This window comes from Acomys russatus, chromosome 13 (assembly GCF_903995435.1).
Source record: "Acomys russatus chromosome 13, mAcoRus1.1, whole genome shotgun sequence".
NCBI classification, from domain to species: Eukaryota; Metazoa; Chordata; class Mammalia; order Rodentia; family Muridae; genus Acomys; species Acomys russatus.
The window spans coordinates 16,405,437-16,424,363 of record NC_067149.1 but is presented as its reverse complement, the minus strand read 5'-3'; the positions used below and the strand labels follow the sequence as shown (position 1 = coordinate 16,424,363).

The following is an 18,927-nucleotide window of genomic DNA, read 5'->3' as shown; positions in this document are numbered from 1 at the left end:
TTTAAATTTATGCACATTGGTGTAAGGGTGTCAGATCTTGGAGTTACAGACAGTTGTGAGCTGCCATGTGGGTGCTAGGAATTGAACCCGGGACCTTTGGAAGAGCAGACGTTGCTCTTAACCACTGAGCCAACTCGCTAGCCCCACATCTGACGCTTTAAAAGGACAAAACTTGCAGTTTGTAAACTAAGAGGACAGCAATTTGCTCATGAATCGACGATGTAGGAAGGTGTGGCAGCTAGGATAGGAACGCCCTCTGCCCCCCACAGAGTCAGGTGTTTGAATGCTTGGCCCATGGGGAACGGCATTATTTAGGAGTAGGTGTGGTCTGGTTGGAAGAAGCGTGCCATTGTGGGGGTGGGCTTTGAAGTCTCCTATGCCGGCAGATCAAGATGTAGAACTCCAAGCAGCAGCATGTCTGCCTGTCCGCTGCTGCTGCGCATCCTGACTTGATGATAATGGACTAAACCTCTAAAGCTGTAAGCCAGCCCCAATTAAATGTCTTCTTTTAAAAGAGTGGTCATGGTGTCTCTTCACAGCAGGAGAACCCTAACTGAGACAGAAGGGTTTGATGGAGACTTTCTGATCTATGTAGTGACAGCCAGTATGCTTGTAGGGCTGAGGACTGACGCTGGTTGTTGGCTGGGAGCTGTCATACAATGCTTGAATGGCCATCTGGACGGGAGGCCGGCGCGCGGGGGGGGGGGGTGTCTGTATTTGTACATGTGGCCCCAAACAAGACAGCAACAGGGTTTGTAGGAGCTGACTTCAGAGGTCACATGGTATTTCATCCTATGGACATTATTGGCTGACCTACTGGATGGGAGGAGTGTTAACCACACAAAAGAAGACGGTGAGAGATGTTGAGAGGGGGCACAGTCATAGAAAACACAGCGCTGCCGCTGGTCCCTAAGCCATATTCCTGAAGAATTACCCCTGAAGGCCTGGGGTGAGGGTTATTACTGTTAGTGTTATTGTTACTATGATCTGGGGATGTGTTCAGGACATCAGCCCCAGAAGCGGAAAATCCAATGAGAGGCTTTTTGGGGTCTGAATACGTAAAGACCATCGCTGCCTTTAGCTTTATTTAAGCGTAGGAGGTGGGAGTGGCCAGAGCTGTAAAAAGGATCCCGCAGGGTGAGATACATTAAGAGCTAAGGAGCTCAGAGAGTGTTTTTTTGTTTGTTTGTTTGTTTTGTTTTGTTTTTTAAATATTGGGTAAATGAATGAACGAGTGAAGGCAATCACTTCCCGAATCTGCCTTCCACCCTTTTGACTGGTCTGGTGCGCTAAGGCCACGCAGAAGCTGTGTCACTAGAAGCTCCTCCTCGTGGCTTCCCCCACCTGCCACCTGCTGCAGTGAGCTCCTCTTTGAAAAGTTCCGGGCTCCCCCGGGATAACTGTAAGAAGCTGGTTCCCAGAGCCTGCAGCTAGGAGCCGAACTCAGTTGGAAGAAGGAAGCCCCGCCCCCAGCGTGGAGGTCTCCTGGCAACCGTCTAACAAAGTCCCTTTGGGCCTGTGCCTAACTAGCTGCAACTGCGCAGCAGGTGGAGGAGCTAACAGGTGTGCCTACTCACAGGTAACCCTCGAGCCTTGGGTTCAACCTCTGTTTCATCCCAGATAACCCCAGGTCCCCCAAGGCACCGACTTCCTGGCAGCCAGGGTTCCGAGTCTTGATGTCACAGCCAGAGGTCTCTGTGTACAGCCTCAGGACAGCTTGCCAGGGCTCGGTGTGTACTGGACTAGATTAGTTCCCTTTTCTGCAAGTGGCAGCTGCCGGTTCTGTGCTGGTGCCATGTCTGGGTCTCTGCCGCAGCCTTTTGAAAGGAGTCAGATCTCTCATCTGCCCGTGCCTCCCGGGTCAGCGGTGAACTAGGCTCGCCTGGATCTGTACACCAAGAGCACTCGCTGACCAATTCCTGATTTCTGAGAGAGGAGTTAGCTGGATTCAGGCTGATCTTCACTGGCAGCCACCATCCATTTTCCCCCCTCCCCATCCATGGAGAACAAGCTGTGTAGCGGGCCTCCACCAAAGCCCATTGGAGACAGGAGAGAGATGGGACCGGGAGGGTGGGCCTACCTGCACCGGGCAGCTTTACTCCCCGGGTCTTTGCTGTCTCCCACCAGGACCATTCTGGTGCCGTGTGCAACATGTCCCTGCAGACCTGGGAATGGGAGGAAGAGGAAAGAGGAAGTGTGGGGCCTGTCTCCTCCATGGCCAGTGCTTACCAGTCAGCGAGCGAATATGAGACGGAGGAGTACCTCAAGTCCAGGACCCCAGCCCATGTGTGGGACTCTGAGGACCAGTTCAGCTTCAGCCTGCATTCCTCAGAGGGCCCTGCCTGCGCCTTCAATGCTGACGTGCCTCAGGCTGTCCCCTGCAGATTCATTATCTCACTGGCCTTTCCGACAATGATGGGTAGGTTTTAAGACAGAGAGAGCTCTTGCTTCCTACAAGGTGGGACACTACTGGCTTCCTCTGGAAGTTGAAGGGACACATCCTGCCTCCCTCCCTCCACCATTCCCCTCCCATGGTAGAGTAGCTGGCACTCACCAGGGCAGAAATAAGAAAAAGAACCGAAAATCTGGCTCCAGCTATTGGCTAGGCATGAAAGTGATTGTGTGACTTTCACTTAGTCCAGTCAGTGGCCCTAAGAAGCAGGTCATACACTCTTTCCCCTCCCCTCCCCTCCCCTCCTCTCCCCTCCCCTCCCCTCCCCTCTTTTCTCCTCACCTCTTTTCCCCTCCTCTTCTGTCCTTTCCACCCTTCCATGCTCCACCCCCACCCCACGCTGAACAAACTCTGAAAAAGTTAAGACTCAGTTCCCATAAACTATTTGCTCATTACCCAAGACCTTGCTTAAAACACACCCCAGATTTATTGATCAAAGCCTCTCGAGTCAAGAGGTATATCAATTTAATAGTGTAGCACACACAATAGGGACCCCACACTCACTGATTGCAAACAGGAGCCACTGTTTTCTTCCCCAGGCTGGGCTCTGGACAAGTGGCCTTCCTTCCTTTGTTTCATGTCTTTAGTTTTATTAGCCCAGACACTTGCTTAGTATGGACAGGCCTGTACAAACAGGGACAATCTTGTCTGTGATGTTTTTTCTTGATTGCCAACTTGATGGGCTTCAGAATCACCATGGAAACAAATGGCTGGGTGTGTGTGTGAGGGATTGCCTGGTCTAGCTTGAGGTGGGAGGACTAAATTCAGTCAGCGCTATTCTGCCAGCTGCAGTCAGGAAGTGAACAGAAAGAACAACGTGAGCTGAGCAAATTCGTCACTCTTTGCTTTCTGACTGTGGCTCCAACGTGACCAACTACCTCCTGGGCTGATAACTGATAACGTCACCAGCACAGTGGATCACATCCAAAATAAAACTTACTCCTGTAAAATGCTGAGTGGACACCCCAGAGCAAGGAGCACACGTCTCTGGCTGTGTCCCAGGGTTCTCTCCCTGCTAGAGTGAGCCCAGTGGTTCAGTAGGGGGCAGGAAACAGGCTTGAGCCTGGGAGCCTTCGCCCCTCCCTCCCTCCCTCCTCTTAAGTATGCCATTTGAGTGCCTGCGGCCTCTCCTCTGCCTTGTTAGGCATCTGACTTACTTACACTTGCTCTACTTGTTGATTCAAACTTTTGTTGTTGTGTGCCATGACCTCTTCTTTCCATTGGCGCTTTTCTTTTCTTTTTTTTTTTACTCTACTAAATCTTGGGCCTATTGCTATCAAACAAAAGAAACTGGGAAAAAAATTATCTGGCGAAACCTGGGGCTCAGTTGGCCAACTCTTGGCCTGCATGTACTTGCAGCATGGTGTGGTCATGCTGATTTTTTTTTTTTTTTTTTTTTTTTTTTTTTGCTTGTTTTTGGTTTTGTTTTTCGAGACAAGGTTTCTATGTGTAGCCTTGGCTGTCCTGGACTCACTTTGTAGACCAGGCTGGCTTCGAACTCACAATGATCCACCTGCCTCTGTCTCCCGAGTGCTGGGATTAAAGGCATGTGCCACCATGCCCGGCTAACCATGCTGATCTTGTTTTATCATTTTCACCATTTGCAGAACATATCTTGAGAACGTCACAAAGCCCTTGACGGGCCTCAGGCTGGAAGACACTCCAGGTTCATTACTCTCTCCTTTGCCTTAGTTGTTGCTGTTGCTGTGATCAAATGCCCTGACTCACAGTTCAAGGGTGCAGCCCATCAGGACAGGCAGGTCCCAGTGGGGGGAACTTGAGGGAGCCAGTCACATTGCATTCATAGCCGGAAGCAGGGAGCAATGGAGGAGTGCTGTTGCTCAGTCCCCCTTTCCATGCCCACAGCCCAGTGTATCCCAGTCAGGGAATGCTACCATCCATCTCCCCGGTGGTTTAATACAAATATTTTTTAAAAAGATTTATTTATTATGTATACAGTATGCATCAGATCACATTATAGAAGGTTGTGAGCCACCTTGTGGTTGCTGGAAATTAAACTCAGGACCTCTGGAAGACCAGTCAGTGCTCTTAACTGCTGAGCCATCTCTCCAGCCCCTTAATACAAATATTAATAAGGGATTTGTTAGATTGGTCTACAGGATATGACTGGGGTAGTCCAGTGATGAATGTTTCATACTAGACAGGCTGAGAAGCTAGTAGTTTTCCACTCCATAGGGCTGTGTGCCTGAGCATTCCTAATTGGATGCCGAAGGCCTGGGGGATTCTGGGAGAGCTGCGAGTTTGGTCTATGCTAGAATTCTGAAGACATTGGCTTTAATATTGGTGAATCAATGCCACAGTAACAGGACAGACAGATAAACCTGCCGGGAAGAGTGAGAGCAAGGAGCAAAAGCAAAATTTTCTCTATCCTTTTAACTGGGCTGCTCCCAGAAAGTGCTGCTCAGATTGGGGTGCATTTCCTTTCATCAATTACTCTAATCAAGAAAACCCTTCACAGGAGTCTCAACAGTCAAGCTGATGACCAAGAGGGGCCATAATTAGATATTAGATATCAATGCCCAACATTTGCACACACACACACACACACACACACACACACACACACACACGAGAAATGAGATCCAGCAATCCTAGTCTACCACTTGCTTTTAAAAGTTGACACCTCCCAGCACTTGAGAGGCAGAGGCAGGTGGCTCGTTGTGAGTTCGAGGCCAGCCTAGTCTACAAAGTGACTCCAGGACAGCCAAGGCTACACAGAGAAACTCTGTCTCTAAAACCCAAAAATAAAAATTAAAAAAAATTAGCACCTTAGGCCTCAGCATTGGTGGCACACACCTTAATCCCAGCATTTAGGAGTTAGAGACAGGCAGATCTCTGTGAGTTTGAGGCCAGTCTGGTCTACAAAGAAAGTTTCAGAACAGTTGGGGCTGTTACATAGAGAAACCCTGTCCTTGAAAAAAAATTTTTTTTGACACCTTAAGACACTGCAATTAAACAAGTGCTCCACCACTGAGTTGCAGTGTGGTCCCATCCTGTCCCTGCATTAGTGGGTATTGGACTTGCTTCCAGAAATCTTCAGTTAGTATCCTTCAAAAGATATTTTCCCTCCCTCCCTTTCTCTCCTTCTTTCTCCCTCCCCCCTCTTCCTCCCTTTCTGTCTCCCTCCCTCCCTTTCTCTCCTCCTACCCTGTGCATGTGCATATGTGGAGGCTTGAGGTGAGCCTCAAGTGTTGTTTGTTAGGATGGTCACATTATATTCTGAGACTGTGTCTTTCATGTGGCCTGAAACCAACTGACTGAGATAGGCTGGCTGGACACTGAGTCCCCAGGTTCCTCCTGGTCTGACTCCCAGCCCTGGAATCATAAGCATATGCCACCATGTCTGCTTTTTTTTTTTCCCCTTTAAAACGAAGGTCCCCTTGATTATGTGACAAGCATTTACCAACTGAGCGGTCTCCCCATCCCTGACATTGACATCATCATCATCATTATTATTTTATTAATTTTTGAGACAGAGTCTCATTATGTTTCTCTGGCTGTCCTGGGACTCACTATGTAGACCAGGGCTGGCATCAAACTCACAGAGATCCGCCTTCCTCTCCTTTTCAAATGCTGGGATTAAAGGCAATCACCACAATGCCCAGCCTACACATTCTTATATGTACATTTATGTGCATGTATGTAGGCACTTCTGAAAGGAAAAAGCACTGGCTCAGGACACCCAGGACCATGTTCTCAGCACCAAGATGTATTTGCCCCGGAGGGACAGAAGGCAGGAATAAGAGACAAAGACAGGAAATAGAGGGAGAGGGGAAGGGAACAAGGGAGAGAGGAAAAAAAGGGGAAAGAGCAAGGGTGAAGGAGTATATGTCCCAGAGGGACAAAGGACTGCCTCTGGATAGAGAGGAGACAGATGTGGCACATAGCAAAAGGCAGAAGGACAAACCCCATGTTAGGATGAAGCGTTTTTATTTTAGTTGGGTATGTTAATTAGATGAGCCAAAGGGGGCTTTTTATTGCTGGACCTCAGTACGGTCATAGCTGGACCTTGGTAGTCAGCCTCAGGAGAAGGAAGTGGCCAAATAAGGGAATGGACCTTGGGGCCTAGCTTTAGGAATGTACTCTAACAGGTTTTTGTTTGTTTGTTTGTTTTTTGTTTTTGTTTTTGTTTTTTGTTTTTTTTTTAGCAAGGCAGAGGGAATGGGGCCAGAGCTTTCCAGAGTCCCTTAACTCCTCTACCCCTAATTCTAAAAAGTAGAATTGTTGTTTTGAATGTGTGCACTTAATTGTTTGATAGCTGTTGTCAAATTGCCCTTAAAAGGGTTATAATAATTTGCCCTCCCGGTAACAGAAAAAGAAGGACTCTATTTGCTCATTTCTTCTTTATTTCTTTTCTTCTCCTTCCACCACCCACCCCCTCTTTCTTTTGAGATAGGGTCTCATTGTGTAGCTCTGGCCAGCCCGAAACTTGCTCACTAGACCAGGCTGGCCTCAGACTAACAGACATCAGCTCGCCTCTGTCTCCCAAATGCTGGGATTCAAGGTGTTGCTTTAGGATTTCTATTGCTGCGAAGGGACACCATGACAGTGACAACTCTTAAAAAGGAAAACATTTAACTGGGGCTGGCTTGTAGTCCAGAGGCTTAGTCCTTCATATCATGCCGGAAAGCATGGTGTCACGCAGGCAGACGCGGTGCTGGAGAAGGAGGTGAAAGTTCTCCATCTTGGTCTGAAGGCAGCAGAAAAAGAACTGTGAGCTACTGAGCCTGGGCTCAAGCATCTGAGCCCTCAGAGCCCACCCGGATGTGGCACCGTTTCTTTCAACAGGGCCACACCCACTCCAACAGGCCACACCTCCTAATAGTGCCGCCCCCTATGGGCCAAGCATTCAAACACAAGAGTCTACAGGGGCCATTTGTATTCAAACCACCACAAGTGTGCACCACCGTATCTGGCTATTTGTTCGTTTTTTTAATTTACCTTGATTGGATTAGAACAAGCTCTCTGGGCAGGTGTACTGTCCTAGTCAGAGTTTGACTTGCTGCAATGAAACACCAGGACCAACAGCAACTTGTGGAGGAGCGGTTTTACTTGCCTTGCACCTTCCATAACACTCTTCATCATTGAAGGCAGTGAGGACAGGAACTCAAACAGCAGGAACCTGGAAGCAGGAGCTGATGCAGAGGCCATGGAGGGGTGCTGCTTACTGGCTTGCTCCTCATGGCTTGCTCAGCCTGCTTACAGAACCCAGAACCATCAGCCCAGGAGTGGCCCCACTCACAATGGGCTGGGTCCTTCTATGCCAAACACTGAATAAGAAAATGCCCTACAGGCTTGCCCGCAGCTGGATCTTATGAAGGCATTTGTTCCATTGAGGGTCCCTCGTCTCAGCTGCCTCCAGCGTGTTTCAAGTTAATAGAAAACTAGCCGGTACGTGTACCTTTACAGGCGATCCTAACGCCTACAGGAATTGGCTGGTGGCTCGCTATTCCAAACTGCTTAATGATAACTACTGTGCCACACAGGCGTGAAGCAGTAACTGCTGGCTGGGATAGAGACCTGAAGTCACAGAACTACAGTAGTAGAGTGTCTAGCCTGGGCCCTATCCCCAGTGCTGCAAAACAAGGCAAACCAGCCCAAACTGGAAACAAACAAACACCACCCAAATGCAAAAAGAGAAACAAACAAACAAACAAACAAATACCCAGGAACCAGAAACAAAAAATAAAGGGAAGAAGGATAGCTTTAAAGGTAGTCATATTTTAAGCTTCAGGTGATGGCATACGCCTTTAGTCCCAGCAGTTGGGAGGCAGAGGCACGTGGATCTCTATGAGTTTGAGGCTAGCCTGGTCTACCTAGTGAGTTCCAGGCCAGCCAAGACAACATAGTGATACCCTCTCTCAAAGAGATAGAGGAAATAGATGAGAAGCTATCATATTGAAAATCTTTGGGGCTGGAGAGATGGCTCAGAGGTTAAGAGCACTGTCTGCCCTTCCAGAGGTCCTGAGTTCAATTCCCAGCAGCCAAATGGTGGCTCACAACCATCTATGATGTGAACTGATGCCCTCTTCTGGCCTGCGAGTGTACATGCAGGCAGAACACTGTATATATAATAACAAATAAATCTTTAAAAAAAATCTTTGTTCTTTTTGTTTTTTCTTTTCTTTTGTATTTTAAAGATAACTGTGATATTTGGGTTTGTAGTTAAACTACTTGGGAGGCATCACATGGGGCCGAGAACCTCAGACTAGCCTGGGAACCCTGCTGAGATCTTGTCTCAAAACAAACCCAGCCAACTGAGCAGATGATTCTCAGATACATGTGGCTGGCGTTCCTAAGTGCCTTCTTATGTTAGGAAAGGACTGAACCTAAGAGGTTCACTTAAGCTTGTGGCAGACTCTGCTGGTCCCTCAGGTTTTGGCCTCTGGCTGGATCCAGCCTTACTTTTTTTTATCTCATCAGCCTGTCTACTTGACAGGGACAGCCTCGCTCATGAGGTTTTTGCTAGGCTGTTTCCTCTGTCTGGATGTCTGCTGCCCTCTTTGCTCCTACAAGACTCTGCTGAGGGCTCCTGGGAGGCAGGTTCCCAGGGAGGTGTTGCTCCTAGCACCCTGTTGTACCTCAGAACCCTGCTCATCCTGCCATACAGTCCCATTGTCCTGAGATTTTGGGGTGTGTGTGTCTGATTTTGACCTTCTTTTTAAGGCTGGGCCTGGAGTGGGAAAAACAAGGTGGCTAACACAAAGTCTTAAGGAGTAGCCACTCAGTTTTTTTTTTTTTTTTTTCCCCACACTTAGTTTTAAATGCATTTGTGCCAGACACTGTTCCTCTACTGGCCTGGGCCTGAACCTTCTCTCCAAGCAACATGATGCACAGTTCCCACAGCTCTTTGCGTCAGTCAGCTTTGTCACTGAAAACTACCAGAGATACTCAGTTTATAATGAGGAAAGCCTTGTTTTGGCTCACTGTTTCAGACCGTGATTACTTGGGTCATGGTGACTTTAGGGGCCTGTCAGGAAACAGGACATTATGGTGGGAGTGCCTGGGGAGGAAACTGTACCTCTCATGTCAGCCATGGTGGGGTGGAGGTGGGGTAGAGGCAAAACCAGACCCCTCTGGCGAGGTGCTCCCACTGATATAATCTCTTATGGAGCCCAACTCTTGGTTTCTACCCCCCCCCCCCAAGAATGGCATCAGGCTTTTGGAGAAGTTCCTGAGCCGTAACAATGTTGCCAACGCTCACTCAACTTGTGTCTTGTAGGACAAAAGGGAAAAGGCTCAAATTTCACCGATAAAAAAAAATTCGCCAGAGTGGACAGCCGGGTTGCAAAGAATCGTCGATTCTACCACATCGAGTATTTTTTCCTGCCTGACGACATAGAGCCCCAAAAAGTTGATGTTGTGGTGTTTCCTGGTGTGGCCAAAGTGTTTCTGGAGTCAGGAATAAAGGTGAGGTGCTGTGCGTGTGTGGTGTGTGTGTTTGCACGGAGCGTCATAATTCAGGGTGCAGAATGTGATCCCACTGACCTGCAGCTGACCCCAACAGTGGCGCTTTCTATATATGTGGGATCCTGGGGCCACCTCAGAACTAATGAGCAAGAAGAAGAATGTTTCATCAAACGAAGTTTTTGTTTTCTTTTTTAAGTACCGAACATCATTCACGGAGCAAAGCTCTGAAGGTTCTCTCCTACCATGTGCGCACATACACACACACGCACACACACACACACACTGTTCATTCTTGTGCAAGGTCTAGTTCAAGAAGCATGCGCACATGAGGACTCCCACAGTCTTTGGCTCTGAGTCATTGCTTGGAAGTGACCATGGAGGGTATTATGCGTGCATCTGCTTGGATTTTAGTTTTCAAGAAACTGGTGACCAGACAGGGTCCAGTCCACAGGACTCACTTCCCTGTGATTGGCAGGCAGGAGAGAGGCAGGCACAGAAAGCGGTGAGACAGAGGGTGCCACGCCTGCTGTGTGGCTGATGGAGTGAGGCCGGTGGGGGGTGCCTAGTCTGTAGGACGGCTCCCCAGTTCCCACAGCCTCTGCATGGTGTTTTACACAGACCGTGAAGCCGTGGAAAGATGATGACAAAATCTGGGTGTCCTGGAGCCAAACTTTTAACATCAACATGACAAAGGACTTGTTAAAGAAAATGAACTTCCACAAAATCACTTTGAGGCTTTGGGACACCAGGGACAAAGTTTCCAAAAAAGCCAAGTACCACCGGGTGAAGACAACGGGATATGTAGAAGACCCGGAAAATTTCGGTAAGTCAGGTGTTTTTCCTTATGTTTTAGATGTTTCTGGAGACTTCTGTTTTCTCACTACAGGTTGAACATTCTTAGTTCAGAAATTTAAAGTCTGAAGTGGTATCAGGTTTGATGCTTTCTGAGCAATGACACAGTAGCTATGGGAAACTCTGTGGCTGAAGTCAAATCACAGATCATGTGATGCTGGCCAGGTCAAAACAGAGGCTCATCAAAATACCTTGTAGCAGAGTGGTTCTCAACCTTCCCAATGCTGCGCCCCCATGTTGTGGTGGCCCTCAACCATAGATTATTTTTGTTGCTACTTCATAACTGTGATTTTGTTACTGTTATGGATTGTAGTATAAATATCTGTATTTTCTGATGGTCTCCCGTGACCCCTGTGAGAGGGTCATTTGACCCTCAAAGGGGTTGCGAGCCACAGGTTAGGGACTCCTGCCTTATAGCATCTCCTCAGGGCTATGAATGGATCATTTACACCGCATGAAAAATCTCTTGTTTAGAGTTGAGCTCCTTCCCCAAAGATGCTTCATTTGCATATGGAAATATTCCAAAATCTGGAAAAAGTTCCAAGTCCCAAGCATTTAAAACAGGGGATTTCAAGAAGAGACTTGATACCCTATGAGCATATACAGAGGGAGGAGGTCCCCCTCAGTCACAGTCATAGGGGAGGGGAGTAAGGGGAAAATGGGAGGGAGAGAGGAATGGAAGGATACAAGGGATGGGATAACAATTAATATGTAATATGAATACATTAATAAAATATTTTAAAAAATTAAAAAAATAATGTATAAAAAGTAAATTTTATGGAAATAAATGAAAAAGTAGGGGATTTTAGATTTCTACCATCAGAGTAAAAAAATTAAATTTTATGGAAATAAAAAAAAATAGGGGATTTTAGATTTCTACCATCAGAGTAAAAGGCAGCGTTCCTTTGTGTCTGCATTGGAGTGGCCTGGTGCACACACTGCTTTCTGTCTTGGGGTACACCATGCAGCCAGTCACACCTGGGGAGTCACGGTGTGTCTGTGTCCTTGGGTGTCTATGCACCGCCCTTCTCTTTGGTGACCTTTGGTCTAGAGCAGCTCTGTCAGTTCTAGAGTTTCCATCACTGCCCTGTCTCTCCAACTGATATTGTATTTTTACTCAAAATTAAATAGGTATACTAAGACATACACAAAAGGTTTGGTTCGCGCGTACATCTCAGTGGTACCGGGCATGGGTGGTATGTATGAATTCCTGGGTTCTTTTGTAGTACTAGGAAAAAGAAGCAGACTGTTTAAAATTCTGCCTCCTAGGGCTGGAGAGATGATGGTTCAGTGGTTAAGAACATTGACTGTTTTCCAGAGGACCGGGGTTCAGTTCCCAGCACCCGCATGGTAGCTCAAAACTGCCTGTAACTCCAGGATCTGACACCCTCATACAGACATACATGCAGACAAAACACCAATGCACACAAAATAAAAATGAATAATTTTTTAAAAAATTATTAAAGCTGGGCATGGTGGCTTTAATCCTTTAATCCCAGCACTCAGGGAGGCAGAGGCAGGCTGATGGCTGTGAGTTCGAGGCCAGCCTGGTCTACAAAGCGAGTCCAGGACAGCCAAGCTACACAGAGAAACTCTGTCTCATAAAACCAAAAAAAAAAGAAATTGAAAAAAAAAAATCCTGCCTCCTCTGGCTGGGATGACAGCTCAGGTGATAAAATGCTTGCCACACAAAAATATGAGGACTCAAATCTCATGTGGAAAAGATGGATGTGGTGACACATGCCTGTAATGACAGTTTTGGGGATGTAGAGATAAGAGGTCCCTGGGACTTGAAACCATCAGTCCAACTAAACTGCTGAGCTTGAGGATTAGTGAAAGACTATTTCAACATCCAGGGTAGACTGTGATGGAGGAAGGGACTCAACTTCGACCTCCGACCTCTGCATGCACTCTCACTTCCAAACACACATATACACAAGTCCTACCTCTCCAGGGCAGCATTGCTGACATTTGTACGCAACCCATTTCAGAGAGTGTTGTTGTTGTTGTTGTTGTTGTGGTGGTGGTGGTGGTGGTGGTGGTGGTGGTGGTAGTGGAAACCAGAGTCTTGTACATGCTAGGCGAACCTCTACCTGTGAGCTCCCACCACAACGTTTTTTGTACCCCTCTCCCAAGTTTAATTTGAGACAAGCTATTAGGAAGTTGCCCAGGCTGGCCTGGGGCTTGTGCTCCTTCTGCCTCAGCCTCCCTAGTGCTGGGATTGCAGGGCGATGCATCGCAACATAGACGTTTACTTTTGTGAAGACACCTTCACTAGACTCTTCTGAACCTCTCTGAAGCAGCAAGCAACGCAGGGAGACGCCCACGGTGACGACATTGCCATCTCGTCCCATCTCCTCCTCTTCATTCTAGCTTCAGGCTGTAGGGAGCTTCCGGAACTCCCCTCTCACCTGTTAAAAAAAAAGAGAGAGAAATTAGTAGCTACTCCACCTTCATGCCTACAGCCAAGGATGGTGAGCGTGGCCTCCTGGGACTCAAGCAATAGGAGAGCATGACTGGAACGCAGCTCAGGAGCCGGGGCTGGGTGCAGATTCTGAGACTCTTTCTGATGAGTTAGAGAAATGGAATCTTTGGGGGTATGTGCTGCTTTTGCTGTTGGTTTTCAGGTAAGTGTAGTCACCCCACTTTACAGTGAGCTGAGACCACCTTTGGAGAGAAACGGGAGTGGCAGAAGCACACACCAGCTTTGTGTCCCTGGGAAACTTCTTGAGGGCCGTTTTGACATCTCGGTCTTGGGTCTTGGCAGCCTGTAATCTTTCACTGGTACTATGATCCTTGTTGACATTTTGTGCCTGGTGCCCCCTGGTTGTGGGTTTAGAAATGAAAGTGAAAGAACGGTTAGCACCCTAGGCTGAAGAATCCCTTCATAAGCCGGGCGTGGTGGTGCACACCTTTAATCCCAGCACTCAGGAGGCAGAGGCAGGCGGATTGCTGTGATTTTGAGGCCAGCCTGATCTACAAAGTGAGTCCAGGACAGCCAAGGCTACACAGCAAAACTCTGTCTCGAAAAACCAAAAAATAAAATAAAATAAAATTAAATTAAATTAAAAAAGAATCCCTTCATATACTGCCAGGTGTCCTCAGTGGATTCAGTACACCACCCATCGAGAGTCACTGATTTAAATCTAAACTAATAATCGTAGGATTTCTATGGGAGAAAACGGGACCAATATATAACTTTTGTCACTCGGACCAAAGGAAAGATTTTTGTCCTCTGGCTATGGGCTACTCACAGGTGTCCCTGTGGGCTCCAGGGCCTGGCCTGGACCTGAATTTCTGGTCCATGTCTGCCTGCCATGGGAGCAAGTGTTGGGACAGTGGCTTCTGCATAGCCTGGTGGAAAGGCCCTGGGATTCAGTAGACCAGAAGAGAAGGTCTGGACCCTGCAGGGAGGGCCCATGGCATCTACCAGGGTGCTTAGAGCCGGACCCTGCAGGGAGGGCCCATGGCATCTACCCGGGGTGCTTGGAACCACAGCAATAGCTCTTCCTTGGGCTCTGTCCCACACTACTGTCCCTGACTCTTATTTTAAGTACATTTTTTTTCCGTTAAAGGAACTGTAGACTCACTATATAAAACCCATTCAGAAATGTGTAGGAAAAAGAAGGAATGACTGAAAAACCACACAGTGTCTGTCCAGAGGTGGCCGTTATCAGGACCCTGCCTGTGGATCTGTCTCTTGTCATTTACAGATAGGTAGTAGTCACCTCATTTCCTGGGAGTATAGAAATGCCCCAAGAGGCCTGTCCTGTATTGTAGAAGGAAGGACATTCGTTTGGCAAATCACGTGCTAGAGGCCAGTGGTCTTGACGGGACATCTGTCGCAGACCTAGCCTAGCCTTTGTGCCCCCTCGTGCTCTGCTGTGTGGGCATTCAGTGCTGGGTGAAGACAGCATCATTCTTGGGGTCTACGGATGCTGTGGGGGCCCCTCCCATGCTCTCTCTACCAGACCCTGGTCTCCAGGCACCTGCTTGCTCCAGGGCTCTGCCCTGTGGCAGTTGCCTCAGTTCCCACTCTCTCAGCATCTTTCTCCCCATCCCCAAACCCTGGCCCCGGTGTTTCACTGAAGGCCTTGTGGTTCCGTTCTTCTGGGGTGCCCACCTCTCACTCAGGCCACTGGGCTTCTGACAGGATGGCCTTCTGGCTGCTGGCTACATCTTGAGGGGCTGTCATTCTCATTGCAGTCTCCAAAAATTTTATCTGATTATTATTATTATTATTATTATTATTATTATTATTATTATTATTATTATTATTTTGGTTTTTTGAGACACGGTTTCTCTGTGTAGCCTTGGCTATCCTAGACTTGCTTTGCAGACCAGGCCTGCCTGGAACTCACAGTGATCCACCTGCCTCTGCCTCTGCCTCCTGAGTGCTGGGATTAAAGGTGTGTGCCACCACGCCTGGCTTTATCTGCCCCTTAATGAGGCAAATTTAACTTCTTTTTCTCTTCTTTCTTGAAGTTTCCGTGGTCTTCACTTATTCCATGTATTTGTAGAATGCTTGACACTGTCATGTGTGGGAGGCTCCATGCCGAGAGAGAGAGGCTGACCTGTGGGCGCAAATCTCTGGCTTGTGGACCTGGTTCCTCTAGGGCAGTGGTTCTCAACGGTCCTGATGCTGTGACCCTTTAATACTGCTCTCCATGTTGGGATGACCTCCAACTGTAAGATTATTTTCTGGCTAATTCCTAAGTGTAATTCTGCTTATGTTATGAATTATAGTATAAATAAATATCTGATGTGCAGGATCCTTGATATGTGACGCCCCTACCCGCTCCTGCAAAGGGGTCATGACTCCCAGGTTGGGAGCTGCTGTTCTAAGGACCCCGACATAGATGAGTTACTTCTGCATCAGAGTTCTCCTGTAGAGATGGGGATATGGCAACTCCTTCCTCACAGTGAAATGTAGCGCTTAGGGGAAACTGAGGTACAAACCACCTGGCCCAAACAGACGTGTGACTGAGTTTCAGATTTTCCTCTTGCCCTCTGCTGTGTCCGTCAGAAGACTGGGTGTGGCAGGTGTCCAGGAAGCATTTTGGACTGACAAATTCTTTTCCTTTCCGTTCTAGAGGAAGTGAGACTTCTGGTTTTGAGTCAGAAAAGTCTGGCGACAAGTATCAATGAAAGAGCCAACACTGTCCCCGAGGCCTTGAAAGAGGAGAACTTACCAGGTGACCAAGAAAAGGCAGAAAAACATTTGAAGTCTCCACAAGGTGAGGAGGGAGAGCCGTGGATGCCTGAATTCAGCACTGTGCTGGGAGACCAGCTCAATGTGCACCCCGCCCAGCACCCCATGGCCTGTCCAGCCATTGCTCCGGTGCCCCCCCCCCCCCCACCTTGTACTTCCTTCTCTTTCATTTCCTGTTTTTCTTTTTTTTTTTTTTTTTTGAGCCAGGGTCTCCCTAAGCTGCCCTGGCTGGCCTAGAACTCACTATGTAGACCAGTAGGCCTGGCTGGCCTTGAATCTGAAGTAAACCTCCTAAATGCTGGAATTGAAGTTGTGAGCCAGCATGCGGCTGATTGAATGGGTATTTGTTTCACGACGTAAAACACACACACACACACACACACACACACACACGCACACACACACACACACACACACACCAATAGGAACAGTTTTGAGCTTTGCAAGTTAATTTTAAAAGAAAACTCAGTCACTTAAAGAAAAGAAGAAAAAGTGAGGGTATTTTCTATAACCCCCACCGCCCACTGCAGTTAATGAGACAATTTGGTTGTCCTGTTATATCAAATTGCTCTGTTTTTATTCTAGGACTCACATTGTTTTTGTTTTCAGCTTGTGGGTTTAGCCAACATACAGACAGCACTTCTGCCTTCTGAGAGGGTTTGTACACCATCCCAAGCATCTCTTGTGTCCTTAAGAACTGTCTAGAAACTTCATCTGTGGTGGCTCCGTAGCATTTCTATCTAGTAAGACTGTAGTTTGGCTAGCCGTTCCCTACAGCTGGGACTCCCGGAGTGCTTTCAGCATCCCGTTAACATATATCCATAAGCAGGGCTGAAGTGGACACTTTGACCTTTAGTAGCCCTTCCTCCTCCTCCCTGGCAGACAGGGCGCCACTTGCCTTCATTTGCCCATCGCTTGGAATCAACCCCGTGTGTATCTTTCGTTCATTAACAAGCCCTTCTTTCTGAACGCCGCTGGCTGCCGCGTCAGGGCCTTTACCAGCAGAGGTGTCACAGAAATGGGCAGGGGCATCGTTTGCTGTGAACTATCGCGGAGCGAAGCTTGCAGGCTCTTGGTAATGTCTGGTTCTCCCCAAGCAGAGCCTGAGACCCCTCCTAAGAACAGCGAGGAATGTGAGAGGTCACTGAAGATGGAAGATTCTAGGTAAGGACTGGCTGCTTACTTGGGGTCGGGGCGAGCCCCCTCCTCATGGGCCCTGCTCTGAGTCACTGGACACTTTTTTTGCTGGTCTCCGTTAAAGCGGAGCTGAAGCAACCATAGGACCTAGGAAAGATCAAGGAAGGAATGCGGGCTGGTGCTGCGGGCTGCGCTAGGCACCCCCTCACTGCAGGAAGTGCTATACCTCTGGCTGACCCGCAAGTGTTTGGTGGTGTGACTGTGAGGCTCCGCTTTCTGCACGAGGCGATGAGTGCCTTCAGGGAGTCTCGCAGAGCCAGGAAGCTGTAATTTGAGGGCAGCCAGGGTTCCAGCCCGCAGTCTCAGCCTGTGGAGCCTGGGCGAGGGCTTCCAGAAAGTTGTCGCCCCGCCGGAACTCAGATAGCCAGCTTGGTTCTGGAGAAGCAGGGATGGAGAACGGAAACACAGCTGTGGGTCTGTGGCGTGGCAAGAAGAGCCAGGACCGCTGTAGGCAGTGTTGGTTTCCTCTTCTTCTCTGGAGAGTCTCGCCACTGCTCAGGCTAGGCTCAGGCCTCCAAACTCAAACCATTCTCCTGCCTAAACCTCCTGAGCTTAGGACTAGAGGTGTACGCAATCATGCCTAGCTAACAGTTTTGATTTTCAAATGTTGTTTTTAATTGAATTTGCATTTTAATTTGAGAAAAAGTGACCTTTATTTGCCATTCTCGCCGCCCCCCCGCAGTCCGCCCCCCCCCCCCGCAGCCTGCCCCCATCAAGGCATAGCCTTTTACTTAACATGTGCTCTCCTTTGCAGATTTAAGTGGAGGTAATATTTACTTGCTGGAGTTGTTGTGAATAATTCCTGTGGGTCCTTAGATGAGTCATAGTTTTAGCTCCTTTCAGGATGTATTCTCTTTCTTCACCTTTTCTAGTTGGTTTGACCCCCTGGTTGTGCCCACTGTAACTACCGTTCCTGGAGACATTGGTAGACTCAAAGAGCCTCAAGCTGCTCCGGGCTCCCCAAGGCAGGCAGCATCCGCACTTGACAAAACCCCTAGGCCATTTCCCATGTGTACCGCTTTAAGACGGAAGACAGAGTGTGCAGAGTCTCAGGCTGCGGCACCTGTATGCTCTCTCTTTACTCTCCTGTCTCTGTGAGGACTTTCTAGACGGGGCACTGCAAAGACGCCTGTTTCATTGTGTGGAACGGCCATGATGGAGATCAAGGAGCTCATTGAGAAGACATCGCTGAGCAGCTTAACAAACATGATAGAGAAGCAAAAGTCTCAAAGTAAGTTAAGATGGCGTTTGCTGTTTTTGGACACAACGAGACTTGAAAAGCTACAAAGTGTTTACGTTTAAGGCATTTTAGTAAGATTGTTTGATATCTGACTAAATGTGAGACATCACACCGTACTATAAACATTTTCACTCTTGCACACATCCATTCATCTGTCCCCACTCCCTCCCCTCCCCTCCCCACCCCACCCCTGCTGCCTTGCTCTCTGGGCTCAACTTCATTTCTGCGCTTTCCTCATGCCCATGTATGTAAGGATGTTCCCGTTACTCTGACTATTGCGGAGCACCCCGTCAGATAGCTGTACCTCTGTTCTTCAGCCCATCCTGTCAAGGGACACTTGAATTTCCCTATGGCTTGCTGCCCCTGACACCACTGCAGTGGCCACTGTGTTCCCACACCACGGTCTGCTAATTATGGGTGTTAGTGGTGGACGGCCCGTCCTAGAGAGGAGTGTCACATCCTTGGACTTCCCCTGCGGTGGCTTGCTTTGTGTATGAGCCATTTTACTGCCTCTTTCCAGCTTATACTCCAGTTGTCACTGGG

General features: G+C 48.3%; 1 protein-coding gene across 1 annotated transcript in view; it reads left to right on the top strand.

The window, feature by feature from the left end:
• The first annotated feature begins 2,094 nt into the window (after positions 1-2,094).
• Cfap92 (cilia and flagella associated protein 92 (putative)) overlaps positions 2,095-18,927 on the top strand; it is a 43,285-nt gene continuing 26,452 nt past the window's right edge. Inside the window, exons 1-6 of the mRNA XM_051154582.1 lie at positions 2,095-2,419; positions 9,696-9,883; positions 10,502-10,706; positions 15,829-15,972; positions 17,048-17,111; positions 18,254-18,375. Of these exons, the coding sequence (XP_051010539.1) occupies positions 2,152-2,419; positions 9,696-9,883; positions 10,502-10,706; positions 15,829-15,972; positions 17,048-17,111; positions 18,254-18,375 (991 nt within the window). The 5' untranslated portion in view covers positions 2,095-2,151. The remainder of the gene's footprint in view (positions 2,420-9,695; positions 9,884-10,501; positions 10,707-15,828; positions 15,973-17,047; positions 17,112-18,253; positions 18,376-18,927) is intronic.